This window comes from Cloeon dipterum, chromosome X (assembly GCF_949628265.1).
Source record: "Cloeon dipterum chromosome X, ieCloDipt1.1, whole genome shotgun sequence".
In the NCBI taxonomy this organism is placed as follows: Eukaryota; Metazoa; Arthropoda; class Insecta; order Ephemeroptera; family Baetidae; genus Cloeon; species Cloeon dipterum.
This window is the reverse complement of record NC_088790.1, coordinates 11,891,816-11,918,515: the sequence shown is the minus strand read 5'-3', so window position 1 is coordinate 11,918,515 and position 26,700 is coordinate 11,891,816. Positions and strand designations below refer to the sequence as shown.

Sequence of the window (26,700 nt, the reverse complement as noted above, 5' to 3'; positions counted from 1 at the left end):
GAAATAGAATTCAAAGATTGCGATTTTGATAGTGAATATTTGGTTATTAGTGAAATTTTTTTAAACAAGTTATAGTTTTTACCATGGAATATGGCTTCAGATGCAATCGAAACTAGGAAATAAAATTAACGCTCTAGACAACTATGAAATACAATGTCTGGAATGTTGAATGATGGAATTTTTTATTGGTTCCAGTTTGATATTCCACACTTGAATATTCAAGAGCCTGAAAATGCGATTTTTTGTAGCAGGTATTCATTTGTTCGACTACTTTTTTAATGCAGGTGCATAAAATTCACGAACTAGATTATACATTAAATTTAGAATCTATACATGATGATAATATTATACTCTTTTTCTTGGCAAACGTATCACTGGAAAAAATATGAAAATTCTTCTCTGCCAGTTTGTTAGAATTATTATTTTCAGTATTACTAATGGCGGCCGACACTCTCGCTTGATTTCGGTAGGCAATGGTGCAGGCAATAAGAATGAATCGAGAATTTTGCAAAAAAATATATTTGAGGACTAAAAGAAAATAAAAGATCGTTCCCATTTAATGTGTATGTCTTTTTAAAATTTATTATTCTTATTTAACAAAAAATATGTGTCTGCAATAACAGCAATAAAATGAAGGTAGCGTTGGCACTTAATGCTTACAAAACTATGTCACAGTGAGAGTGTGAGTCGTCTTTAAAATCCGTGGACACGAACCTTGCGGGGGTGGGCGCGGTGTGCATGAACCAGCACTCGACCGACGACCTCCCGACGCCGATTCTCTCAACAATAAAGAAGTAAAAACACACTGGGATGCGCTCGTGCGTCGAAAACTAGGCGATTGTATCAAATCGACCAATTCTGCGTGTGCGTGCTTGCGTGATTGTTTGTCACAATTTAAAATCTGAGGTCATTAGCACAGCCGTGATTCATGCGGTACTCGACGTACTTGATGCCCGTGTTGTGCCAGTAATAAAAGGCACCCACAATTATCACATGCCACCATTGGTGCGACGAACCGACGTAATCTACCCAACCTGAAACACAAGAATTGATTTGCATTAGAGAAACACGGTATTAATTTATAGGAGAAAAGAAAAAAAGAAAGATAAAGATGAAACGAGCACTTAATGTTACAAAAAAAAAACACTTTTAAAGGCTCCAGGTACAAAAAAAGTAGAAAAAAAGAAAACGCAATTGTTCCATTTTCCTTAACCCTTCAGTTTATGATTATTTGTATTTTATTTCATATTCAATGGATCTTTCCTCCGTATTCCAACCTGCTCACATTTTTGGAGATTTGGTTGCACTTATTTTGGCTAAAATATATTTTGTTTTGATTAAAATATTAACACGACACAGTTAATAAATTCCGTTTTGGCAGATCTAGCGGTGTTACGAAATCAGCCTTCAATATTAATTTTGAAGACTCACCTGGCACAAATCTCTCGGGTATCCTGGTGATGTAAATGGCGAAAGCCAGGCTGACTATTGCGTACATTCCGAGCACTCTTGGCAGCAGCAGCTGTGAACGAGATTAAAATTAAATAACGCTCGGCCGCGTCTCGTTGAACTTTGACACTCACCACGACGATCGGGTTCTGCCAGCCGCCCATCATGATCACCCAGTGGATGGTGGGCACAACGCCGTATGCCGCCCAGCCGACGAACACGAGCATTTTGGTGTGAGAGTCCACCTGGAATGCAGGGTACTGCAGGGCCATCGCCAGCGCGAAGATCAGGCAGACCGTGAGCAAATAAAACTGCTGCCATTCCTGAGAACGCAGGGAATTACATTGTCAATACGTCAGGGATTTATTTTAAAGGTTAGTAAATGAAAAATATTGAATTTCTAGTTTGACAAGCTTGTCAAGAAGACTTAATAATTATTATATCATGTCGTGTATTTGTTAATTTTCTAACTTGCTTTGAATAGTGATTTTTTTCTTTTAAAATTAAATTTTGCTCTTTATCTAAACAAAACTAAAACCACCGCCACTCAATGAAAATATGTTTTGTACAATTGGAATTAATAATTTTGATTTTTTACGTATGTAAAAAATTACAAACTTTAGCAATTTTTAAAGTAAATTTAAAATAAGTTTTATTGTCTAAATAACCACTTACTGAGTAGCACCAGAAGGCGTAGTAGACACCAGACATGTAAATTGCAAGGATGCTGAGCGCGATTCCACACAGGTCATACGTCAAGAAGCAGCTGTAGGCTTTTTCCGACTTACACGAGAAGGTGTGGTAAGCGCTGGAGAGAATCATGCAAGCCTGAAAACACGCTGGCGTAAGTAATTTGTCTGGAAGCGTTACCAATTGGCGAAGTTTACCTGGAAACAAAGAAGGAGAAGGCCGACGATCATCTTGTCAAGGGCCGACGCGTGTATGTTGAGCAGCATCAGGTCGTACAAGGTGAGCCCGAGGAAGAGCATCCAGCCGAAAATGTGGCTCCAGATGTTGACTGTCTCGTTGGTCCACCAGAATATGCTGCGAAAAGCGCGCACCGCTTGCGTAAGAAATCGCTTGGGAAAATTACATATTTGGAGGCTGTGGCCTTGGCTCCGAAACGTGTGCAACGGAATTTCTCGGACGAGCCTCCAAGTGAAAGTTTTCGTTTATTTTCATTGGCCGAACCCAACCGCGTGTTTACGTTTGCAAGTCCGCACCAGGAAGGTGGTTTATTTCTTTTGAAATAACGCAAGAGGAAAGGTACTTACGAAAATGCGTAACACGAAAATTCTTCTGTGGCGTGTTTTTTTTAAGAAAGCAGAGACTACGGTTTTGATAATATGCCATTTGAGATTATACTGTATTTAAAACGCAAGAATGGGAATGATTTTTTAATTAATTATTTTGGAATTTTTCATTTTGGGCTAATTCAAGAAATATAAACACCTTCTAAGTGATAAGATAGAGTTAATCAGGGATGTTAGGAAAATAACTGTAGCTTGTTTATATTTTCAGAATTCTGAACAATTAATTTAAATTCTGAACACAGCATCAAAGCGAACGTTGCTTACGTTATTTATTTTTAGTGTAAATGAAATAATATTTGTGCCGTAACTTAATTCGGACCAATCACGAAAGCTTCTAAAACTTATGGCTAGCAAAAATATTATATTTATTTCTCGATTTCTATTCAACTTAAAATTTTGAAGTGTGCCACAATAGCAAGAAAAGTTATCTGCTTTTGTGGTTTTCTGACACTTCCTTGTTATTTGATTGTATAAGCAGCTTGATTATTTACCTCTCAATGCACATTTTGGTTGTAAGGAAGCCTCTGTATCCAGAGCGGATGTATGGGTTGAATTTGAGGTATCCTGGCGCTTCATCGTAGGTAAGGATAAAGTTGCTGTAGTCGGCGGCCGACGCTTCCTTCTCAGATGGACTCTTCTCACCCAGTGCCTCCGCCTCCTTCTCGGTCACACCGTTCTCCTCCTGCACCAAAAGCAAACAAGAAAAAACTGTCAGTTTTCTTTCGATGGCATTCCTCTCGAAAATAGATTTCGCAAGGTGGACTGTGCCAAAAAGTCTCTCTTGCTCTCGATTTAGTAGTTTGCTCGGAATAGCACACACGTGCATGCGCTTTGTTACGAGTCCATGGCTGGCTTCCAAGACCAGAAATGCGTTCCCTTTTCAAGCCTAGACGCATTATTTAAAAGAAATAATGAAATGGTTATTTAAGTTAATGACTTATTTTAAAGGAGTTCCCAATTCGCATAATATATCTCTGTGAGATTTCTGCTGTCAGAGATGAGACGGCAAGAGTAAGTCGATACTGACCCAGAGCTGCTGAAAGAGGAGACAGCTCCGTCGCTCCCTAATATAATATGACATAGGACTCAAAGAGGATCGATAAAAAAAAGATTTGGCTTTATTTATTACCAGTGTGGAGCAGAGATTGTTTAAAAAATAGAACGTTTTGCTAAATAACGAAAACAAGTTGTTAAATAGGTCAACTGATTGCGAGCACTTGAAATATCTAATAACGTGTTTTCGAAATCTTAACGATAAGTTTATCTGACCATCAACAAAAATATTTTACCTCAAGAATTCAGGTTCAATGACGAGTTTGTTTATGTTATTTTCAACCCGGCCGTGCCCCGACAAATTAAAAAAATTCAATATTTTCCTCCGTTAAATGAAAATAAACAAATCAGACCAACTATAAAACATACAATCGGTGCCAACTGTTAGCGAATAAATCAAGGTTAAACTAGACTGACCCTTGTGGCCGTGCGTCGGGTTAGCAGAGAAGTGTCGAATTGTCGGCGACACTCAGCGCACTCGGCGGCGCGTCCGTTCCAGTGGCTCATGGTGCGCGACAATTAATTAATTAATTCGGGCACCGACACACACCGCCGGAATCTCTCTTTCCGTCAGCCAGACGACCGGCTGGCTGACTGGATGCTCACTGCGGCACTGCGCTGAACCGCGGCGCGGCCGCCACGCTGACGTCACTCCGCCGACGAAAGCCCATTGGCCGAACGCAGAGGATCGCTACACCGCCGCCGATCGAAAAAGTCATTTGTGCACAAAGGATACGTTCGTGAAAGACCACACGAGAGAAATGAGATGGTCCCGTTTCGACTGTCGCTAAGCAGAGACTTAAATGACTCGGCAACAATTAAAATGGGGATAATATATCCAGGAGTAACCTCAAATAGGCTATTCATTGCAAAAAGATTCGTTCGAAATATCAGGGAAAACTTTGCTGAACCAAATTTGTTGGAAGTGCTTCAAAATTTTTATCAATTTAGATAAAATTTTAAAAGCAAATAATTGATTTTCTAATATCCTTAGGCAATGCAATTAAATTTTATCTTTATGAATTCAAATCAAATAGCGTAGTTATATCCACTAAAAAGCGACAATCCGATTTAATTGGAACTATTTATCAACAAAATATTGCTAACATTATCCTGAATAAAGCTGTCCTATAAACATAAACTCGTGATTTAAATATGTTATCTGTTTTTCGTGGCCAAAACTGAGACGCCGCAAAAAGAAAGAGGAAATTCCAATTTTTCCTGTCACACTTTTTAGGACGGATGTTTTTTGTAAAAGTTGCGCTGATGACCGATGGTCACTTTATAATTTTTTAAACCAGCAGTAATTTTTTCATTTCCTGCTTCGAATTGCGAGATGGCCTATTCCTTCGCCGGCTTATGTGTTTCTCAACTGCGGCAGCTCAGTGCACACATAACCAGAAGTCGAATGCAGCAGCCACCTAATTGCTCCAATCAAAGAGAAAACCGGTCGAACAGCGCACACTGCAATTACAAATGAGTTTGGAAATCTACCGTCTTGAAGGAAAAAAATAGGAAAAGGTTGACAACACCTTTAAAAGAAATTTCATTCATTTCGGTAAAAACAAATTAGTCTTTTCTAAGTTGGGTGTAGGTCTTCGATCGAAATTCTTGAGATAATGCTGATGAAATTTGTTTTTGCGTGTTAAATTCGCATGCTGAAACCGCGTGCTGCACTCCTATCTGCTATTTTCTAATTTTTAGAGATAATATAACACAAAGCTCCACGCGCTGGGTCCTTATCATTTCATTTGACCTCCATACATTTTTTGACATTTTTAAGGGGAATGATCTTTTAAAAATTAACGTATTGATCGACTTGACATTGATTATTTCTTCGTTATCAGATTTTAGGCCAAAAGGTCATGAGTCACCCGCCGGGTCTGCAAAACCATATGCTGTAGTAGTTCATTCATTCGCCAAAAAAGGTCACGCGAAGCTTTTGGGTTTTTAGTGCAATGAACAAGGTCTACATTTCATTGAAAGCTTGAACGAATTTACGTGGTTCGGAAAGGTCGGCGTCAAGGTCTACCGAGAAAATAAAAATTGCTACGATACACACAAGCCAAACCTTTGTGTATTGAACCTAACCATGACTGATTTTCCTCACGATCCTTAATTATTTCTTTGCACGGGATAGAAAAAAATGCTCTAGAAGGCATATTACAGTTTGTATAACAGGAAATAAAATAAATTTAATTTTTAATATTTCATTGAGAAATTTCTGCAGCTAGTACTGTGAATTTTGTTTTGAAGGCTATTAAGTACTGCTTATGAAGTCTGCAGTGTCGGAACAGCTAGCTGTGCAGTAAAGGAATTTAATTTGTCTTAAAAAAATTAATTTCATCTCTCATTAAGGTCAGAGATTCAGCGCAGAAAATAATAACCATCGCCAGTAATATATTAATTTGTAATTTAATTTAAACTTGAAATGTCAAAATCACTTCTTACCTTTATTTGAAAATTAAAACAGTTGCATTGTTTTTTAATTTAATTTAACTTTATGCAGAATGGAAATTCGATGAAAACCAAAATCAGTATAGAGGACAATTAATTCATTAAGTTCATGGGTGCAACGCGATGATTTTGATCTATTTTATCAGTCTTCCGCTAGCCTTGTCACCCTTTATCATCTGTCAATTTTAATTTCAACAATGTACTTTAAGTCTGAGTTTGATTAGAATAAAAAGTAACAACTTCTTGATAACAATTTCTGCTCAAGACATGTAAACATCTCACCGAAATTTCGCAAACTCATGCATTTTAAATTTCCTCTGCGGAAAAAACGCATTTCCCGCAAATAATTAAAAATATACAAGCAAACATTACTTCCACTTGGTAGGAGCAGGAATCGGCTGCGAAGAGACTGAAGAGCGGCTGCCGCTGATGCATTTCGCACACCTGTCGGCTCGCAGGTCGCGACGAAACTGTCCTCAAGCATCTCGCAAGTTCGCAACCGATCGAAGAGATGCCGGTCTCTTTGCAGTTCCTGCTCACCTTTGTCCAACTGCAATTGCTGCAACCTTGAAAGGTGCATCAGACGGCAAAACGGGGATTGAAACGAGAGGTGCGTGCGATTTTCTATGCGGAGATGTGCCCTGTTAGAGCGAGAGTCAAGGCAGTTCATTCGCATTAGCGCGCAGCTAATAATGGCTCACAAGGAAGGGTTTCTTTCTCACTCTTAAGCCGTCAAGACCGGATCCATCGCATCGAGAATCATCTCCCGCAAGAAGAGACGATATAATTAATGGCAGGTTTTGCATTACATATATTATATTAACTGGATAAACAGCAGGTCTTAAAATAGATTGGAAATTATTGTATCATGAAATGAATAAAATACTTTGATGCAGATAAAATCAACGGGTATGTCTATTTCGATCGTTGAAATTGATTTAAAATAAACATTCGACAGATCTGGTAATTAAGAATTTGGAATATGAAACGATGAGTACCAAGGAACACATTCCAAATTCATGTTTTGCTAACTTTCTAGAAGATTTCCATGGCATGACCATGATTTTCTCGTCATATTTTTATTCCTATCGTCGCAGTCTGTCCGTAAACGTATGGGTTGCCGGGAAAAATATAACTTTTGTGATTTTCAGTGCTTACGAATCGAAAAGCCTGAAAACTAGGAGGCCGAAACTTGAACCATATCTTGACTTTTCCTATATCATGTTACTTCAGGGGGATTTTACTAAAATAAATCATTTGACCCGAATTTAAAATATCAAAATATTTTCTCTAGAAATTGAGACATAGCTTAAATTTGTCCAGAGTGTGCAATTTAAATTTCTGGAAAGTTTGCATTCTAATCAAGCGGTTGGCACTGTCACCCTATTAAAAATCAAGATTTGTATCACCAGTATAGGCCTCATAATTTGCACATTGTTGGATGAGACAAGAATTAAAATCTATCCCTGTTTTTATTTTCAAGAAACCTGCAAAATCTGAATTTAAATTGTTATTCAGCCCTTCATTGTATTTTACCAAATTGTAGAGATGAACTGTCAATGGTTTCCAGAAACAATAGACTGAATTATCAACTTTCAAGGAAAACAATAAAATTTTTGTTAATTATAAATGTTATGCAAACATTATCTTGAAATTAAATGTTGAGGAAATTCTATATATGTATCAATCGAGATTGAAGATCTATCATTCAAATACATCTGTGATATAATGTGACATAATAACTCCAAGTTTATTTCACTCAAATCGAGGTCAATGCATTTTGGCTGCGCGGAGAGAGTTCAGCGCCGCGCACGCAATGTTGACATTTACTCAGTCGCATATTGCTTTATGCAAATGACAATGGCAGTGAATCGAAGTTTAATCAATTGCAAAACGAGCGGAAACCAGCGATATGTGTATAAACGCTATGGTAATCGAAGCAAAATGTGATTTTCACCGCGGAAACCGCGAAGGCTCCGCGTGGTGTAATTGCACATAAATGACACTCTCCGTCATTTTAATCCAGATATTCCACTGCGGATTAATAACAGCGAGCTGACGCTATGATCATTCTAAAGTTTCAGAACTAGTTAGAGGTTTTTATTTGACTAAATTGCCTTTTCAGGATGAAAGGTGTTTCTCACAATCAACAATTATTACGTCAGCGGATCAGTAAAAAGGGAAAGTGTCGTTAAATACGATGTTTAAGAGTCATCTCTTAGCTTGTTCAGGAAATGTTGAGAGCGGGAAAAGAACCACAGCTCTTTGTTTGTAGGTTACCAGGTCACACAAATGTAAACAAGAGGCAATTTTCAAAATAAGCATCTGATGTATGTATTTAAAAGTCTTTTTTGAGAAATATAATTGAATAAAAAATAAAAGTTGAAAAGAGGCTCCTAGAGTGAAAAATGATCTGAATAAGTTTTTTCCTGCTTGTGTATTTCTTTTAATTTTCTCTTAAAATTATTTACAGCAGTTACCGTGATATAGCAGACTGGAAACATCTGTTGCGTTTCCGTTTCAGCACGAGTAACCATTCCTCGATGTAAGCGCTCAATAGAAATTGGACGGCCAAAAAAGAAAGGTGAACCATTGTTAAAAGAATAGGAGCCAAAATAAGCCTCAAAGCTATATATCTGCGTCAATTTGCAACACTACAAAATTAAGGTCAACGGTACAAAAGTTATAAACTAAAAACATTTAAAAAATAATAAACATTTCAGTCTCGAAAAGCAGGAAATTGCAAAATGCACATGAGGCGGGATTTTCAAGCCTGACCTAGATTACAAGCCGCGCGATGTTATAACAAGTCTGCAACGCGGAAGCGGCAGAGGCGCGAAAATGAGTGAAAACTGGCAAAACTCACGTCTGTCTTAATGGGGCACGACTCCCTGGGCGGCATGGTGTTTTTGGCGGGAAAAAGCTCGGTCACGAGGCGTGGGCGGACATCGCTAAGACTTGGGGTGCGCCGGGGTACGTGTGCGAATTCGAGAGCTAGCGTCTGCAAAGATCGGTCGGAGCTGCTGGAGTGCCGCGCGCCACTCAACACCGCTCGTCCCACCGCTTAATGAATAAATTGGACCTGCTCGAGCTGGAGAGCGCGAGGAGAAAGAGCTTGCTGCGTAATAATACTCGTCGTAATAGTCGGCCGAACCCGTGCAAAAGTATCGATACCTTGCAAATTGAGCGAAAGTGGGGTGTCGACGGGCCAATCCAATGTGGATTGCTTGATAATGCATAATGCTGGGAATTTTCTTGGGAAGAATGCGAGTGCTTGATGGTGTACAAACGATTACAAATTGCCGAACTATGGAAAATTTTATTTTTAAACCTACTCAATACGTCGATGTAAAAATTTGCTAAAAAGGAGAATGGATATTATTGCCAAGTTTTTTTTTTAATTTTTCACAAACAGAAGACGGGGTCAAAAATTGGCTAAAAGTTTTCGTTGAGCCTTTCCGTGTTTTTTATGTGCTTTTTTGAACTGTAATTTAAATGAACACGCGAATAGTAACTTTTTTGCCTTAAATATCAGCAGTCTTGGAAAATTTACCGTATATTTTTTTAATTAAAAAATTAGTCTCTTTAAAAATAATGCTTGGCTTTACCGAGAAAAGAGCGAATGTATTCTCTAGTTGAAAAACGTGAGCAGAAACGAATTTAATTTAATTCAAATTTCATTTTTGCTGTCATGAAAATTGGACTTTGCACCCTCGTTGCTGTACAGTCTGTTTTTTAAAAATTATTTAGGTTCTATTTTCACGCCAAGCTCGTTTCAATTAAATTAATTACAATATGTTGAGCAACGAGGATGAAATATGATTTTAAATTGCCATGGAAAACCCAAGTCAAATATAGAAATTCAAACTGCGATGTTCTTTGAGGTCGACAACTGGTTAAAAATTTACCTTTATCTGAAATGTCCTCTAAAAACTGGGCCAGTATGTTAAAAGCAGCTTTCCTTGTCAAGACTGGATTTACAAGTAAATCGTTTCAAAATACTATTAATTCTCTAATTCTAAATAATGGGCACTGTCTGTGATATCAATATCGTGATTTTTCCCAAAAGTAGCATTTAATTGCCTCAGAATCCGTAGAGCTGTATATTTGCGACGAGAAGAAAAATATGCACAAAAATATGGCAAACAACAAACCTGAGAGGAAATATAATAAAAAAAAGGAAAATCAATATTAGATTAATTATATTCCTTTTTAGTAAGAGGAACGTAAAAATTATTCTTGGTCCTCTTATTCTCTTCAAGAAAATAATGTTAGGAATTTGTGCCAGTCTGAATTGTGCCATGATAGGTTTCTAAGACACCAATAATGCACAATATGATAAAAATTAAAAATTGCTCCAATAAATACCAAACTTAACAGATTCGATGGAATCAAAGATGTAAAATTTATTTAAATTCACGCCTATAGCGCAATCAAATTTCATCAAATTTTAATTCCTACGTCATTGCAACCATAGATCTGCACTAATTATTTCCAGGTGTCAAAATTAGATAGTATCGATATCGCCCGCAGAATCGCGTTTCGAGCTGGTACGCCGAGTGCCGCGCGCAGGAAAGAGCACTTTCACTACTTTCACCTACGCAGCGCACGTGCGTGGAGTGATGCTCGGCAGTGGCGGTGCGGAGGGAGCAGTATGAGTGCGTTTTTACGTAACCACGACCAACTAACTGTTGCATCAGCGAGAGAGAGACCAAAACAAAGAGTTGAGATAGGCTCAGGCCGCCGCGCCGATGGTGGGAATTAATTTGGCGTCACCAGAACTGGGACACGCGCCCAAGATGACCGCCGCTGCGCTCTTAATATTGCGTGCTGCGTGTGCGTCTCCTTTGTCCGGCCAAGGCAAGGACACCTGCACCCAGAGCAAATTGACTGACTGGTTCGAAATTATCCTGTGATTCATTGAGGCCACCTAGACACGTTCTCTTAACTAGAAAATTCTTTTTTTGTAAGGAGTTTTCTTGTTGCTAAGTATCAAAATTGTCTTGAAAAAATAGTCGAGCTCACTGGTAAATTTAAGAAAGTTGACAAATTCTGAATTTTTATTGTTATCTAATCTGTTCTAATGATTTTACTAACAATTCCAATATTTTTAAATTAAACTCTGCTTCAATCCTCACCAAAAGCTTTAAAAACATCAATTATAGGTGAGGGACAATTCATAAAATTTATTTTAGATCTAATAAAATTTAACATTCGAAAGATTTGAAAGTAAGTTTAACGGCAAAAAGGTGCAGTGTAATGAGGCAAAATGCTTTAGCACAATCATCATACACGTCAATGCTAAGTCCGCTCTCCTTTTTATTTTGCAGTTCATTGTTCTTGAACGGACATCAAGAAATTGTATCACGCACCGTGCACTTGTGCAGCGAATCGTGGCCTTTCTGCTCAAATTTCGCGTAGGCCGAAAGCGAATTCAATCGACTGTATCATTGCCACTAATAAAATAGTTAAAGTGCTTTTAGCGCAATTATTTTTGTTTTCGCGCTCTTGAAGAGAGGAAATTCCCGCATTACCCGTTAGCCTTCTCATATACGACTTAATTTGATTTTCCATCGCGTTCTTTCAAGGTTTCTATGACTAACAATTCTCGTTTCATCTGGAAATTCTATCGGCAATGCATCCGGACTGCCGTTTCTGCTGCTGTTCCTGACGTCAGAAAAACGCGACAGAGAGGTGTTGTTGCGTTTTCTCTCATATTGTCATGTTTTTGCTCATCTGTTCAAGCGGTGATGAAGCTAAAAATCACACCGCAAACGGACGTCATAGTAAAACGTGCGCAGGAGATTTTTTCAGAGAAATGAAAGCTGAATTGAAGCTAAACCGAACATTTCATTTCTGCTGGAGAAACGGTGTAGGGCCGTTTTTGCAAGGTTTCAAACCACTAATGTCTGATCAGTGCAAAAAGGTTAGTTATTAATTACTTTTGGTTACTGTTATGTATTGTCATTGAAACTTCTTATGGGAATTTCACTTTCCCGTAGAGTTTTTTGCTCGATTAAAAATACAATTACCAAGCGAAATTTTTTAAATAAATTTTTAAATTTAATCAAGAGAATTTACCAAAAAAATTTCATCGCAGGAATTTTGATTCCACTTCATTTTTAATTTTGTATAAAAATTTTGAATACAATGAACTAATACAAGAGCACGTTAAAACCTCACATGAACGGATTTTAAAGTTGAATTAAATGTCATACCTTGTTCTTGGCGATCCTCCTGGCGGTACACTGCGAGTAGCATTGTCCGTGGTTGTTGTTCTTGCCAAAGAGGATTTGATCGGCGGAGGAGTCCTCCTGTTCCACCAGGGCGAGGCGTGCGCCGGCCGAAGAAAACAAGTGTGTCATGTCCTTGCGGTGAATGTGCACCTTTTCGCCGGCAACACAAGGAATATAAGAAAAAAAAGGGTATTAATGGACTTTTCAACCTCCGTGGGGTAGAGAATGAAAGAACTAACTATATTCTATGATCAGTGCCTTTGTGGTTTGACCTTAGATGGAATAAATAGCCGATTCTCGTCTACCGACCTCGTCCTGCCAATTTACATTATGCAAATTGGCTTTTTTGTCACACCAGTGCCCAAATGAATTGGAATAAATTGGTGAAATGAACTGTTGGAAAATTTACAATTGCTTTTTGAGGCTCTAATGAATATTCAAATTAAATTTCTTCTGCCAAGAAGCTATAGTTTCAAAACATTTGCAAGGAATTTTCCACCTCGTTTTATCGGCTTTGAGTTAACAGTGTATTGATACTAAAGTAGAAAGTGTGTGTACTCAGGAGCGCTCATTACGAAAATGACCTTTCAGGATAGGTTTAGCGGCGTTTCCTAAGGCGCACATGTCTACATCAACGCGCTTTCAGATAGGAAAGAGTGAGATTGAGCACTTGACAACTGTTCAGGTCCAGGCTAAAATTGTTATATTTCATGTTCAAAGAGGAAACTAACTAGAAAATATCTACTAGTAAAATTGAAATTCAAAATGGGACCAGGACAGTCTTGTGTATGCGTATACAATACAAATATGAATTAAAATTCGGACAAATAAATACTTACGAGGTGATTTATCACAAGCTACTAGACGGAGGACGGCGCGGAAAGTGTGGCGTGTGTCACAAATCCATAAAAAAGTGGAGTTGCAAGTGCAGTCGGCGGCTGCAACTGGACGACTGCTGCCTGAGAGCGGCGCGCAAAACTTTCTCACCTTGCTGTAACACACTGCCGCTGCCGCGGCACACATTCGCACGACAACAGGTTGATTGCCAACCTTCGAAGCTTCTTCCGCGCGCCATGCTTCCCACACGGCTGGGCAGAGGGCACCACTCGGCCCTTGGTGCCACTTGTAACTTCCTCTTTAAGATGTGAGAGTTCTGACTGAATGCCTACAAGTGCAACACACCTTATTTCTTTACTTGATGGAGGAGTTCATTCATAAGCCAGAGAAAAGTACACTTTTTATGCTGTTTATAACAATGAGGCTTTGTCAGGCAACCAAGAGAGATTTCTTAAATTAAAATAACAAAAATCCTTTGTGGAGTCCAAGGTGGGCATTTCTCTTCTCATTTTCAGTTGGTAAAATTTTGAGGGCTATTTTTTCTCTTCTTTCCAGAAGTTTTCGGATAAAATTCATTTTTTTCCATTTTTTATTCCGATATTATAGAATATTCAAAAGAAAATCAAAATAATTTTCTTCTGTTGCTAATTACAACTATCACAATTTAATTGAAGTATTCCAGAATTCCAAATTTTGGTTTTTTCACTTATCGTCGAGAGTAAAAACCACGTCACATATTGAAATAAATTGATAATGCAGTAGGATCTACTCTTTATTTACCAGGTTTCGTACAGAATAAAACGCTCAGACGATTCCACCATCAGGCATGAAAAGTTTAAATACTGAACTCAAGCGTAAAGTTTAACAGGAATAGTGTGTAGAGCAGGAAAGTTGTTCGGGGACTAGAGGATATATTTCTCGTCCAGGGCTCGTGTGTGTGTGCTTTTGTCCGGCAAGGTAGTAATTACACGGGGTGCGGGCGTCGGGTGGTCGAATCTAGATTTGCAGGACCTGCAACATTGTTCGACCGAATGTAATCATCGTTTATTGCTGTTAAAAATGTAGACCAAACAAAAAGCATTACATTCATTGCATATGTTGTCTCTAGAGATTATTATTCCTCGCCACGCATTGCGAGACTCTATTTAATCAAAATAAAAAGAAAGCAAGACAAACTCTGGAGTTCCCCAAGGGCTGCAGATGCGATGAACACGCGTGCTCCCTCGCCACGAAATCATAGATTGCTTAGACCATATATGTACGTGACTTTAGTTGGAATTGTATATAAAACCAAGCTGCGTTTGCAATTTGAGAAAATAGTTTCAGTAAAAAAATTGCATGCTAGGGAAAATGCACGCGGAAATCTGTATTTAAAAGAGTCCCCAAGGGACTATAAAATTTATTTATTTATACACTGTCCAGTATACGCTTTTCCTTAACACGGGCGAATCATAACATGAAAAATCAAAAAGCTACTCCATCACTGCAAGATATGTGTGATCTTCCTACATCAAAATTCATTCCTGGAGAAAAGTGGGAGGGTAAAATGATCGTTTGTTAGAGAGCTACTCAAGCAATTAATCATGATTGAAAAATTGAAAATCATGAGCTACAGCCTATGATGAATAATTTGCTTTTGTCAATTCAAATAAGTTCTTGAGTCCCAAAATTCGGAAAGTCGGACATTTTTAGTTCCGATTTGAACAAGGCCAAGCAACGATATTTTTTCATAGCACCTGAAACTGATTCAAAGATATTTCCAACTTTGAATAATAAAATAATTCTTGAGCATGCATATAATGCAGAATCATTGTCAGTTTAAAAATAATGCGTAATTTGGAGCGAATTTTAAACTTGAGGTGAGAGATTTATACAGTTTTGGGCCCTGAAGATGGATTTTAACTGTGGTTCAAAGCTTTAAAATGAAATGGTTTGTGTCCTATAGATATACCTAAATGAAAAACGGACGCAGAGATAATAGTCGGATGACTAAAATTTCTATGCAGGGAAATGAAGAAACTTAGTTAAGAAACTCCCTCAAATTCCCCCTTTTTGCAGACGAGACAAACGTTGTTGAGCGGCTCAGCGCACGGACGAACGAAAAAGAACCTTGGCGAGCCAGGCGTCGCAAAAGGGCAGGCGGGGGTTAAGGAGGCAGGCGGGGACGGGCCGGGGGCCGATGGCTCGCTTGCCAGGGCTACCGCCGCCGAAGTAGTCATCGTCGCCGCCGGCGCCAGGGGTGTAAGTGCAGTCGTCGTCCCACATGTTGACGCAACGCTTGGCTCTGCTGCTGCAACAAAAGCGACGCGAAAGGTGAGACGAGGAACAAGCACCCACCTGAAGTAAGTCGATCATTCCGGCTGGCCCAGCTCGAGCTCCACCGCCGGGGACAGCGGTCCCCAGCGCCTCTTGCCCGGCGACATGTACGAGCCCCAGTATTTTGCCTCGTCCACGGCCGATACCACGTCCTTCAGGTCGCAGTTGTGCGCCATGCCGCCGTTCAGGAAGCAACCTGAGCGTTTCCTTGAGAAAAATCGATCCAAATTAGTTAATTAGCTGGACAGCATTGTGGTTTTTGGTAATAAACTGCATATTGCAGAGAGGTTTCAGCCGCAGAATTTTGAAGCGGAGACTAGCTCAACGGCTTAATCCGAATTTTAGCCTGGCGCGGCTAACAAGATTTTAAATTTTTGATAGTGCATGCTAAACAATTAATGATTCTCCGTCACTCTTCAGATTTTTGACCGGTGGCTGACGTGGCTGGCGCAGTTTAGCCTAAGTCACGGTGGCTTGCGGCTGACCACGCGATCAAATATGAATTATCTGGCGCGGCGCAACACGGTTGGCTGAGACCTCTACTATTGGATTTTTTAGGGTCAATACTTGAATTGCCCAAGTATCAGATTATAATATTTTTCAGGAACTTTATTAACTCTAATAAATATGTATTGCACTAAACTTTTTCACGGATTTTTATAGAGTCAAGATTGAAAATTTCGTTAATCGTGAAACATTTGGAGCATCCAGTCTGGAGTTGATTTAATTTATTTTTATTTTTTTATATTTCCGTCATGAGATAATATGGGAATTATTCGCACCAAAACTCTTAATCTGATTATGCAATGAATAAATGACGTCGGTTGAGAAAAAAAACAGCTCGCTTTTCACCTCTTCTCTTGAGCCTTCGGTTTTTTAATTTGCCTTTTAAGCGAAAGTCAACACGCGTAGGACGGATGTTAATTAGCTTTTTGTGTTTTTTACCCCCGCTTGTCACACCGAAGAGAGCGCTTGTTTCGGGACGCACGGCACATAGAATTAATTAAAGCTGACAAGAAATGAAAAAAATGCAAATTGCAAACCCTATCCCAAAGACAATGGAGTTATCGGGTTTGCAGTTTCCAACGAGACACTCACTTTGCGTGCTGAATTTCCTTGGACAGAAACTGGAGCGCCTGCTGCAACTGCTGCACGTGTCGTTCGTAATCTTGGATTGCCTGAGCTGCTTGACTGCGAAATTGGAAATTTGCAAGCGACGGGAGATATGACAAAAGCATCAACAGACAACAAAAGTGTGAAACAAATTAATTAATTATCTCATCCTTACTCACAGAGCGAAGTTCTATGGAAATTTACCATAGCAGGAAACCATGGTAATTTAAAAACAAATGTGATATTTGCATTAATTTTATTGAAGCTATTTGATTGCTTAAAACTCGATTAAAAAACATTCATGGAAACCAATTTCCATAATTTTCTCACATTTCTCAGATTTATGAAACCATCAACCAAAGGACCTTTTTATTGTTTATAGAATTGCGCCGTCACATCGAAAAACGAGATGGGTTTCTTTCTGCCACTTTCGTAACAGTAAGGCAAAGTGTTTTTCTCGGAAGCAAATTACTTTTGCCGAGGAGCAATCCGAAATCCGAGAGTGGAAGAGTTGTCAGGCTGCTTCGCCTACTATTGTTATTATTAATGAGGCGCCTGCTTCTCTCGCGAATGTATATCTTCTTTTCAGGCCCTGCCATATACGCACATGAATATGTGAATTTATTCTCCACCCACCCGGAAATTCAACAAGTTAGTTCGAATCGATTGTTTTGCAGTCGCGCAACGTTGAAAAATGAGCAAAAATGTCACGACACAACGGCCGCGGGGCCGGCCACGAGATTGTAAAAAGACACTCTCGGTCGAGGTTTGCACTCGACTTTTTAATTTCCGGATATCGCTTCTGGAGCAGAGGTGAGATCTCCTGCCTGATTAAACTTTCTGCCAATTACCACGGACAAACAAACTTTTGTTCCTTCCCTCCTCGGTTTAATTTTGTTTGATTAAGTTTTCAACTTGACGAAGTTAAGTCTTTGGCACAACTGGAAAACCACAAAAAGTTTTAATTTGGCTGTCAGAATGAATGCCATTCAAATACATTAAATAGGTCAGAACATGTGCATTTACGCATGTGGCAAGTTGAAGTAAAGATTGATTAGTTCTTTTTATAATTATACTTTAAATATCAGATTATACATATACATCTTACTCAGATACAATTTATGAAGTCTCATGCATTATTGTAAATTCTAAAGACCATGAACTGTCACAAAGAAAACGGTAGGAAACGTAGATTTAAAATAAAAAGCTGAAATTTGGCACAAAGCGTTTCATTTCATCCACATTAAAAATTTAACAAATTAATTGAAAAATATATAAAAAAATATGCAGCTAAAAGGAAAAGAGTTGGAGGAATTTTTCATAAAGGAAAAATAACTAGCGGCGCAGAAAGACATAGAAGGAATTGCTAATAATAAAGTTATGCGTGCGAAAACGAGGCCACATTCGCACATCGTGCAGTTGAAAAAACAAAATGCTAAAAATTCAGCGGACCTTTGAGCAAGTTGCTGAGCCACTGGTTGAGCCAGAATTCCGGCGCACAAGTAGACGGCCGCAAGTATGCACACGAAGACCAATTTCGACATCTCTGCGCTCTGCTTTCGGTCAAAATGTGTCAACGAGTCCGCAAATCCTGTGGGCAAAGAGCCGTGGACACTTTACCACATACAACTTTTTCACTCCTTTCCGCGCTTATCTCGCCTGCTTTTAAGGACTTAGCTAACGCACGACGCACGCCACTCTGATTTTGCAGACACAATTTCTGCACTAATTTGGATTATTTTGAAACAAAACTTTATGATGAACTGGTTCAGCTCTGCACCAAGTTATTCGGGATGGATATATATATATATATATATATATATATATATATATATATATATATATATATATATATATATATAGCAATATTCTGAGAAGAAAAAATTTAATAACAAGTTCTCTAACTGTACAGCTCGCAGTTTCAATCCTGTAGGTCTCATTAGTAGTGCTTTACCAAAAATGTATACGATTCATTCATAAAATTCTGAATAAATGGTTGTTAAAACATCAATTTTTAATCATTAAATCAGCTTTAACATAAAAAAAACTGAATTGCTTTACTCTGTGTGGAAAATTTAATCTGGGGTGTTATTTTTCTTAAATTTAAAGATTAGACCTCTGTGTGTTTCTTTCTGTGTATTAAATTAACTATTCAATTTGAACATGTGAACGGAAACTGATCGTTAGAGAAATGGAATAATTTTAATTTTTAAAAATGCAGTATAAATTCATTGTAAATTATTTTTAGCACAATTCAAAGCTCAAATATATTCTAATTATAATTATTGACTTTAACATTTGCAAACTTCAAAACACGCTATGACAATTGTTCTCCATAAATTGCAAATAGCTGTTTGATTTCTTGAGACAAACTACATCGAAGTCAAACAATGCGAAGGAAATTCAAATATGACCTCTCTTTGGTTGAGTTTCATGTTTCAACCGTCTCAATTGCTAGTCAAACATTTCTCCCTTCGCGAACGAGGTGCCTTTGTTCAAAGATCAACAATATCATGTGAACTTTTCCAAGTTGACAATCCTTTAGGCATATCAAAACGGTCTTGATTTCATTCTCATTTATTTGATCGGATATTATGCAAGATTAGTCAAATTTTCATGTTGATATAATTTTTTTTCCTGAATTATTTCTCCACCACCAACATTGTATAGGAAAAATTAAATCTCAAATTATGGAATGAGATATTTTCCAAGATTGTATGGCCGTAAGCAATGAGTTTCCCGTATATTCTTTCAGTTCCCTGGCCTAAATATCCTGGAAAATATCTCATTCCATCTTGATTATCAATTTTCCCTATCCATCATTTCAATAAAGTTTAAATAACTTTTTTTATCAATATTATATACCTACTACCAGCGATTTTTCCTGGCTAAAATCTAGGGAAAATTGGGTCAAAAAATGACACGTTATAAAAAGTAATACAGTATTATAATTCATGGTTGAACGAAATCTGGCTTTTAAATTCGATTTTAAAACAAATAACCAAAGATTATGACGTCTTTAAAAATCCACCACTCGCTAAAATCATCAAAATTAAAAATTAATTCCGGTTATCAGAGTATTAACTGGATGAAAAGTATACAAATTTAATGATTTTTAGGAAGTCCAAAAATAAAAAGTAACATCCCAACGTGTTCCTTTCTTAAGATTGTAGGAAAAACAAAATTGAACACTGATTTAAATATTTAAATTTATAACTTGAATGAATTTGTGAGAAAAATTAGAGTCACATACAGTTTGGTAATGACAAAGCCTATTGTCAAAGAGCAATGACATTTGCAAAAGTGCACAAACTTTGTCTGACAAGATGATTCACTCACCTAATGCGCGGAGCAAATTGCACGCCGAAGTTTTGTCCGAGTCTAAGTAGAAAATCCGCTTTGCCGGCGCTCTTTATATGCGTGCGTGTATTTGGCCGCGAAGGGAATGCGCAGCAGCCGGTGGGTTGTGGCTCTCCTTCTCGAGAGCAAGAGCCTGCCGTTCTCTCGCGCGCACGGTGTCGCACATTGCACGCGGGGCGAACCTCCCCGTGACGCAATGCGTGCCGCCCGCACCCCCCTGAAAAATGCCTGCGTGTTTGTTTTTATCTATCTGTGCTGCTGCTGGGCAAACAACACACTCGAGCCTCGAGTGCGATGCCACCCCGTGTCGAATATTGCCGCGATTAATTAGACACGTCTGTCACTCATCGCTCGATTAATACTTTCCTTTCTCTCGCGCGCCCAACGCCCACGCAAGCCCCGACACTCGGCATTTAATATTCGCGAGCAGCGGTGCTAATTAATTTGGCTTCATTGCCTCACTCTTGTACTATTACGACATTTCGATTAGATTGTTGGAGAATCGTCGAAATTATACAAGGCAGGCGGGCGCGAGACTAATTATATATTTTATCAATTCTTATACAGTCATTGAAAACATGTTTGTCTTGACGGCGCGTTTCTGAGCAAAATAAAGTTGTCTAATATTTATTATGATCGTAATTGAGACGATCGACTATTTTTTATGAGTTTCCAATCGTTACGGTGCCATCATGAGCACGAATCATGCAATATTTTTAGCAATTTAATTGGATCGAACCCTGCTTAAAACCGTCTAAAACTGCCAAAATCATCTCAGAACCGTATAAAAATCGGCCTAGAATCATTTTAAAACCATTTGAATTGCACGGAAAAACAACCCAAATATACTTGACTGTTCCCGGGAAAAACTATCTCAAATGCTAATTGCGGACCATACCCGGAGAAACCGTTTAAAAATTACAGCTGTAGCAATAAGTTAACAATGTAATTTGCACGTTATATAAATAACAAAATGAAAAATGATCTGAATCAATCTCTAAGAAGTGCCGACTGATTAAATTTTTGTTTTTACGGAAAATACGTGCACGGAGACAGATAAATCAACTAAAACAAAACATCATATATTTTTTCTTCCTTCAAAGTTGCAAAATTAAAAACAGATAACAAAAAGAGCACTTCCCACATTTGGGGAGTTTTCATTAGCATAAAAATGTTCAAAACTCCTATTTAAGAAATGAATAGGATATTTTAGCACCCACACATGATAAAAATATAATATTAATTTGTGCGTTTTCAATTAAATGAAGCATTTCAATGGAGGAAGCGCTGCTTCAATTGAAAAATACGACGCAATTTTTCCGAGAAAAATATACGTACCATGAAATTTACTTTTTTCTAGTGAAAAATTGTTTTTATAATGAAACGGACCAAAATATACTTTAGGCAGAACGATATTAAATAAATATTAATATCATATTGAGTTAATGACATCTTATACGATTTTAGAAAGTTGTTAAATGGTTTTGCAGTTTTAAATAGATTCAAGTTTGGTTTATTCAAGTTAAAAATTCCATGATTCCTCCTAGTTTGTTGTGACCATGATGATTAGGAGCTTTTCAGAAAATTTGGCAGCGCAAAACATGGTGCAAAACACCCACTACGCACTAACCATTAAGGTTTTTATCGTGCTCTGCTTCAGCGCGCTGCTTTTCGGTAAAAAAACTCACCACTGCAATGCCCTCTAGCACTGAATTATTCTATGTTTTGATGTTTAACTTGACTTGAAGTTTGGTGCTATTTAAAAAAGCATGTCATGAGCAAAAGTACGCACAACACTTTTTTTATTAAAAATTGAATGTACCAGCCACATTTTGCGGCAAAAATATTTGTATAATGCGTATAATGATGCGAATGTTATTGGGACCCGGGTTACAGCATTCGTGCTAGTTAAGTGCGCGCCCTCCCCGGTGCTTGGACAGGGATAAAAAGCAAAAAATTCATGTAATTCGTGGTTTTATAAATTAGACTGAAATGCAAGATCGCTCACATTTTCTCTATTCGACACAGTTAATATCCTAAAAAGTGCAACCCAATCGGATTTGCGCATTTTGATTCTGTGAATTTGATATTTGAGTTATTGATTTTGCATGTTCCCAACTGGTTCTCTTTCTTTCTCTTTCTCTCACTCTGACTCTGATGGGTGACGAAAGCCAATTCTAAAGCGCCTCGTAACACTTAAAGTTGAAGTCGCTCTTTTCCTTTTTGGCTGATTGTGAGTTTGAAATGCTCCCTCAAGACACTCTTATGTCAGTTCTTTAAAGTTGAAATGGGAATTTTCGCTGCTTGCCGAAAGTTGAGTAAGAAATTAAAAGATTTTCCAACTTGAAAACATTTAATGCCGCCTTTACAGCATTTTTCATGGTGGGGTGCTAAAGAACAATTGATAATAGAGCGCAGCTGGTTATCGTAATACTCCAATACCCCACAGAGAGAAAATTACCATAATTGCTTGAATTCTTCGTACAATTAGCCGGTAATAAGAGTTCAGATGCGAATCGGTTACGTGGAATAAAATACAATTTTGCTCAAGAAAGTTAAAAAGGAGATGAGGGTGATACGCGAGCGTCTTGTCGTGCGTGTACAACAGGTTGCCTATATTAAAATCGCGGCAGGAGGACTGTCGCAGCATCTTCGAAATCCGCGAAATTTTAATTAACTGGCTGGCATGGGGTGCCGCGGGCAACACAAACCTTGATCTAGACCTTTGAACTTTCCGATTTGGAGCCACTTGTTTTGCTCAAAACAAGCAATCTGCAAATATACACGGCGGCGCGTGTGTTTGTTTAGCCGCCCAGGGATTTCAACTCAGGGAAATCAAACAGTTAATATCAATTGGAGACGGAAGTTTCGTCCCTGGCGGCTCCCCAGGTGAAATTGTATTATCCCTTTCCGCGAATAGAAGATATGAAATAATGATTCAAGAGGACAACAACGAGGAGGCGGCTTTGATCAAAGACTCTGTGTAACGCGACACGATGTGCTCTCCATTTTTCACCTGTATCAAAATTCCAGGCGTCCTCATCAAGTTTTAAACGTGTGGGAAGGGACAATATTATAAAGTGCTTGCTTTTTCGTCATATTCTCGGCAGTGCCCAGATGACCACTGAACAGCAAACAAGGAAAATTAGTCAGTTTCAGTAAGTTGGGAATAATTTATTTTTTTTCATTTTTCGTGTTAATTTCTACTACCCATTTCATTTATTTGAAATATAGTGTACAGTTAAATTTATAGATTAACCTAACCTAACCAAATTACATGCGTAATTTGACGTTAAACCTGTTTGTAAAAAAGGTTAGGATTTGTTTGCAGGCACGGTAAGCTTCTATTTAAACATATAACTACCCTTCTATTCAAGGTCAAATCCTTTTTTGTGATCTACCATTTATTAATTCTAACAAATTTGGTGTGGAGAAAAAGTTAACGAATTTCTCAATTTTACATTTATTCAGGAAACTATATCAATCTGAAAATTAATAAAATTCACAGGATATGATTTCCCTAAAAGTCATGCTATTTCTGCTGTGTGCCACGAGCGTGTGTGCAGCAAACGAAGTTTTACCCGACGAGGTTAGAGATGACCTGGCGTACGTGGACGACGACCTAGTGCATATCGTACAAGTTTTAAAGATCAAGAATCTGCTCAGCAACGAAAATGACTGCCAGGTAAAAATTTGTCCATAAAAATTACGCATCAATATTATTTGCGTTTTTTAACCGATGAATGATAAAACTTTTTGTATCAGCATATATGCGCGTTGTTATAAAATATGCATTGAGAACATTCCGCGTGGGTGTTTACTCCTCTACCCTTCTCATTTCACAGGCGATCTGCGGCACGGGAGAGTTTATGCGGATGTGCAAGCAGTGCAAGTCTCGGCAGCCCTACCGCTTTGGCTGATGTCGCGCTACTGTTTTCCTTATCCTCTTCCTTCTACCTGCGCATTTGCCGACTTTTCCATTCGCAAACTTGTTATGCTACCCAGAGACCACGACCTAAATAAGGTTGACCGGGAGAATGAATAAAACATTTGCATGTGAGCAGAAATTGAAAAAGTTTTCTTCATTCCCGCCCTCGTAGGAACAGTTATTTTTTATACACGCAATATGTTTGACAGATCTAAAGCTGCTACTTTGGAATGTTGAGTCTCTCAAGACCATTATTAATTTAGTTGGTGATATATATTTTCGTGCTTTTGATATTATGGTGCTGACAGAAACATTTCTACTAAATGACATTTCAATCAAGGGGTTTTATAGTAAACATATTTTTGGGGTTAAATATGACAGAGGCAGACCTTTAAGAGGTGTATCAATTTTTTATAACTCTAAACTTGGCAAGCTGGTAAATTATCATAAACTAGAAAATTCTCTGATCTTAAATTTTGATAAATTTTCAATTGTAGGCTGCTACTTTGAACCACACACCTCTTTAAATAATTTATGGGATGAATTAGTTGAGGCTTATGTGTACATTGATAATCCTGATACCACCATTTTTTGTGGAGACTTTAACTGTAGACTTGACACGAGCAACTCGAAAAGTGATTTGATTTCTTATTTCGCTATGGTCAGTAATTTATTTTTAGCAAATCCTACTCCTTATGAGAAAACATATGTCGCTAAAAATGGTTCGAGTGTGGTTGATCTAATATTTTGTTCTAAAAACATTCATCAAATGAAATTAAAAATTACTGACTCTTTCCTTAGGAAACACAGATTGCTCTGCTTTACTTTTTGCATTTCAGATATCTCTCCTTTAAAATTAGCAAATATTAACAATGTGGTAAAAATTGATTTCGATCGAATGCACGAACTTGCTATTTTCCCATATAAGAGTAATTTAAAAGACAATATTTGCTCTTTAGAAGTGGATAAATTTTATGAGAATATCAAACAACTTATTCAAGATTCCAGAACTAATATCAGCTACAAAAAGCGAATTAGTCAGCCTTGGTTTGATGCTGACTGTTATTCTGCGAGAGCAGATTTATTGTTTCTGAGAGATTTCACAGATAATTTTTCTAAATATCCGGGTAAAAATACTGAAAGAGATGAAGTCTTAGAAATTTTCAACGAATGTAAGAAGTATTACAGAGGTTTATGCAGAGTAAAGAAGTCTCTCTTCATTGATAAAAGTGATGAAAAAATAATTCAGGACTCCGAGAAGTTTTGTTTTAAATTACTGAATAAAAATTGTGATACTACGCAAGTCAATAATGTTCCTATGCATGAATGGGAGGCTCATTTTGGAGCGATTTACAACAATGCCAAATTAAGCGCATCAGATTCTCTAAATCTAAAAGACCTTTTAATAAATTACACTAAAAATCCTACTGTTAAATGGTTCCTAGAAGATGAAGTAAATTTATCTATTAAGGAACTAAAAATTAAGAAAGCACCAGGGCTTGACTTGGTAACAAATAAATGTTTGAAAGAGTTAAACGTAGTTTTAAATAGTGAACTAACGAAATTTTATAATATATGCCTTCAGAATGGTATTTTTCCCGATTCCTGGAAACTCTCTAATTTGAAGCTTTTATTTAAAAACAAAGGTAGTCCGGAGGATGTAAACAATTATAGAGGGATCAATTTATCCTCCTCTATGTTTAATCTTTTGGACAAAATGCTTAACAAACGTTTGTATTCCTCTCTAATCAGCTATATTCCATTAAATCAATTCGGCTTTATTAAAGGGAAATCTACTGTACAAGCTGTAAATTTACTTATTCAACATATTCACTCAACAGTAATTGTAAATAAGAGACCCCTGTACGCTTTATTTTTAGATTTACAAAAAGCATTCGATTCTATTAGTAGAACATTTATCTTTAAGAAAGTCGTAGATACAAAAATCTTTTCTTTTGAAGAGCTAAACTTGCTTGCAGAAATTCTTGACGTAAATTTTCTATTAATTAATGATGGTATTTCCGTTTCTGAAGAAATTTTACAGTCAAACGGGGTTAAACAAGGAGGGTGCATGTCACCCTTCCTGTTCATTTTTGCTATCAGTGATATTAACGATATTATGAAAGATTTCCCTGGCGTTAAATGCATTTTGTATGCAGATGATATTGTACTTTTAAGTGAAAATTTAAATGATTTTTCCATTTTACTGCCCAGAATTACAGACTACCTAGCTATAAGATGTTTAAAATTAAACGAAAAGAAATGCCAAGTCATGAAATTTAGAGCCGGTGGTCATGGTCGTTATAGCAAAGTAGATTTGAACTGGGAAAAACAGAATAAAATTACCTTCTGCTCTTCAATTAATTATCTAGGAGTCACTTTCCAAACTGCAGGTGTATGTTTTAGTAAACATATTGATAAGAGAGTTAAAGCCTCAATATTTGCTACAGGCAAAATTAAAAATTTGTCAAAAAGTTCTATTGTTACAGCCAAAAAATTATTTGATTTAGCTATTTCTCCTGTTGCCTCATATGGTATTGAAGCTGTCTGGAAATACTTGACTTTAAAAGACTTAAATAATCTTGAATGTGCTAAGTCTAGATTTTTTAAGAAAGCCTTATGTGTCGATAAGAGAATG

The 26,700-nt window shown here is 37.6% G+C and overlaps 2 protein-coding genes across 6 annotated transcripts; both read right to left on the bottom strand.

Annotated features, from left to right (window-relative positions):
* Nucleotides 1-555: 555 nt before the first annotated feature.
* LOC135946105 (progestin and adipoQ receptor family member 3) lies at nucleotides 556-13,512 on the bottom strand. Of its 4 annotated transcripts, XM_065494160.1 has the most exons (8): nucleotides 13,348-13,512; nucleotides 12,491-12,658; nucleotides 3,254-3,444; nucleotides 2,337-2,493; nucleotides 2,125-2,277; nucleotides 1,584-1,772; nucleotides 1,432-1,522; nucleotides 556-1,034 (listed from the first exon to the last, which is right to left on the bottom strand). In XM_065494160.1, exons 2-8 carry the CDS (start codon nucleotides 12,635-12,637, stop codon nucleotides 895-897), a joined length of 1,068 nt encoding a protein of 355 aa, XP_065350232.1. In that variant the 5' UTR covers nucleotides 12,638-12,658; nucleotides 13,348-13,512; the 3' UTR covers nucleotides 556-894. The 4 variants fall into 4 exon arrangements, with proteins under 4 accessions (XP_065350232.1, XP_065350235.1, XP_065350234.1 ...); XM_065494163.1 differs by lacking the exons at nucleotides 12,491-12,658; nucleotides 13,348-13,512 and adding an exon at nucleotides 9,139-9,361; XM_065494162.1 differs by lacking the exons at nucleotides 12,491-12,658; nucleotides 13,348-13,512 and adding an exon at nucleotides 6,645-6,771.
* Nucleotides 13,513-14,080: 568 nt separating this feature from the next.
* On the bottom strand, nucleotides 14,081-20,255 carry LOC135946877 (uncharacterized). Of its 2 annotated transcripts, XM_065495323.1 has the most exons (5): nucleotides 20,114-20,255; nucleotides 18,227-18,365; nucleotides 16,760-16,852; nucleotides 15,683-15,868; nucleotides 14,081-14,356 (listed from the first exon to the last, which is right to left on the bottom strand). In XM_065495323.1, exons 2-4 carry the CDS (start codon nucleotides 18,316-18,318, stop codon nucleotides 15,697-15,699), a joined length of 357 nt encoding a protein of 118 aa, XP_065351395.1. In that variant the 5' UTR covers nucleotides 18,319-18,365; nucleotides 20,114-20,255; the 3' UTR covers nucleotides 14,081-14,356; nucleotides 15,683-15,696. The 2 variants fall into 2 exon arrangements, with proteins under 2 accessions (XP_065351395.1, XP_065351396.1); XM_065495324.1 differs by lacking the exons at nucleotides 15,683-15,868; nucleotides 16,760-16,852 and adding an exon at nucleotides 15,455-15,635.
* Nucleotides 20,256-26,700: the final 6,445 nt, after the last annotated feature.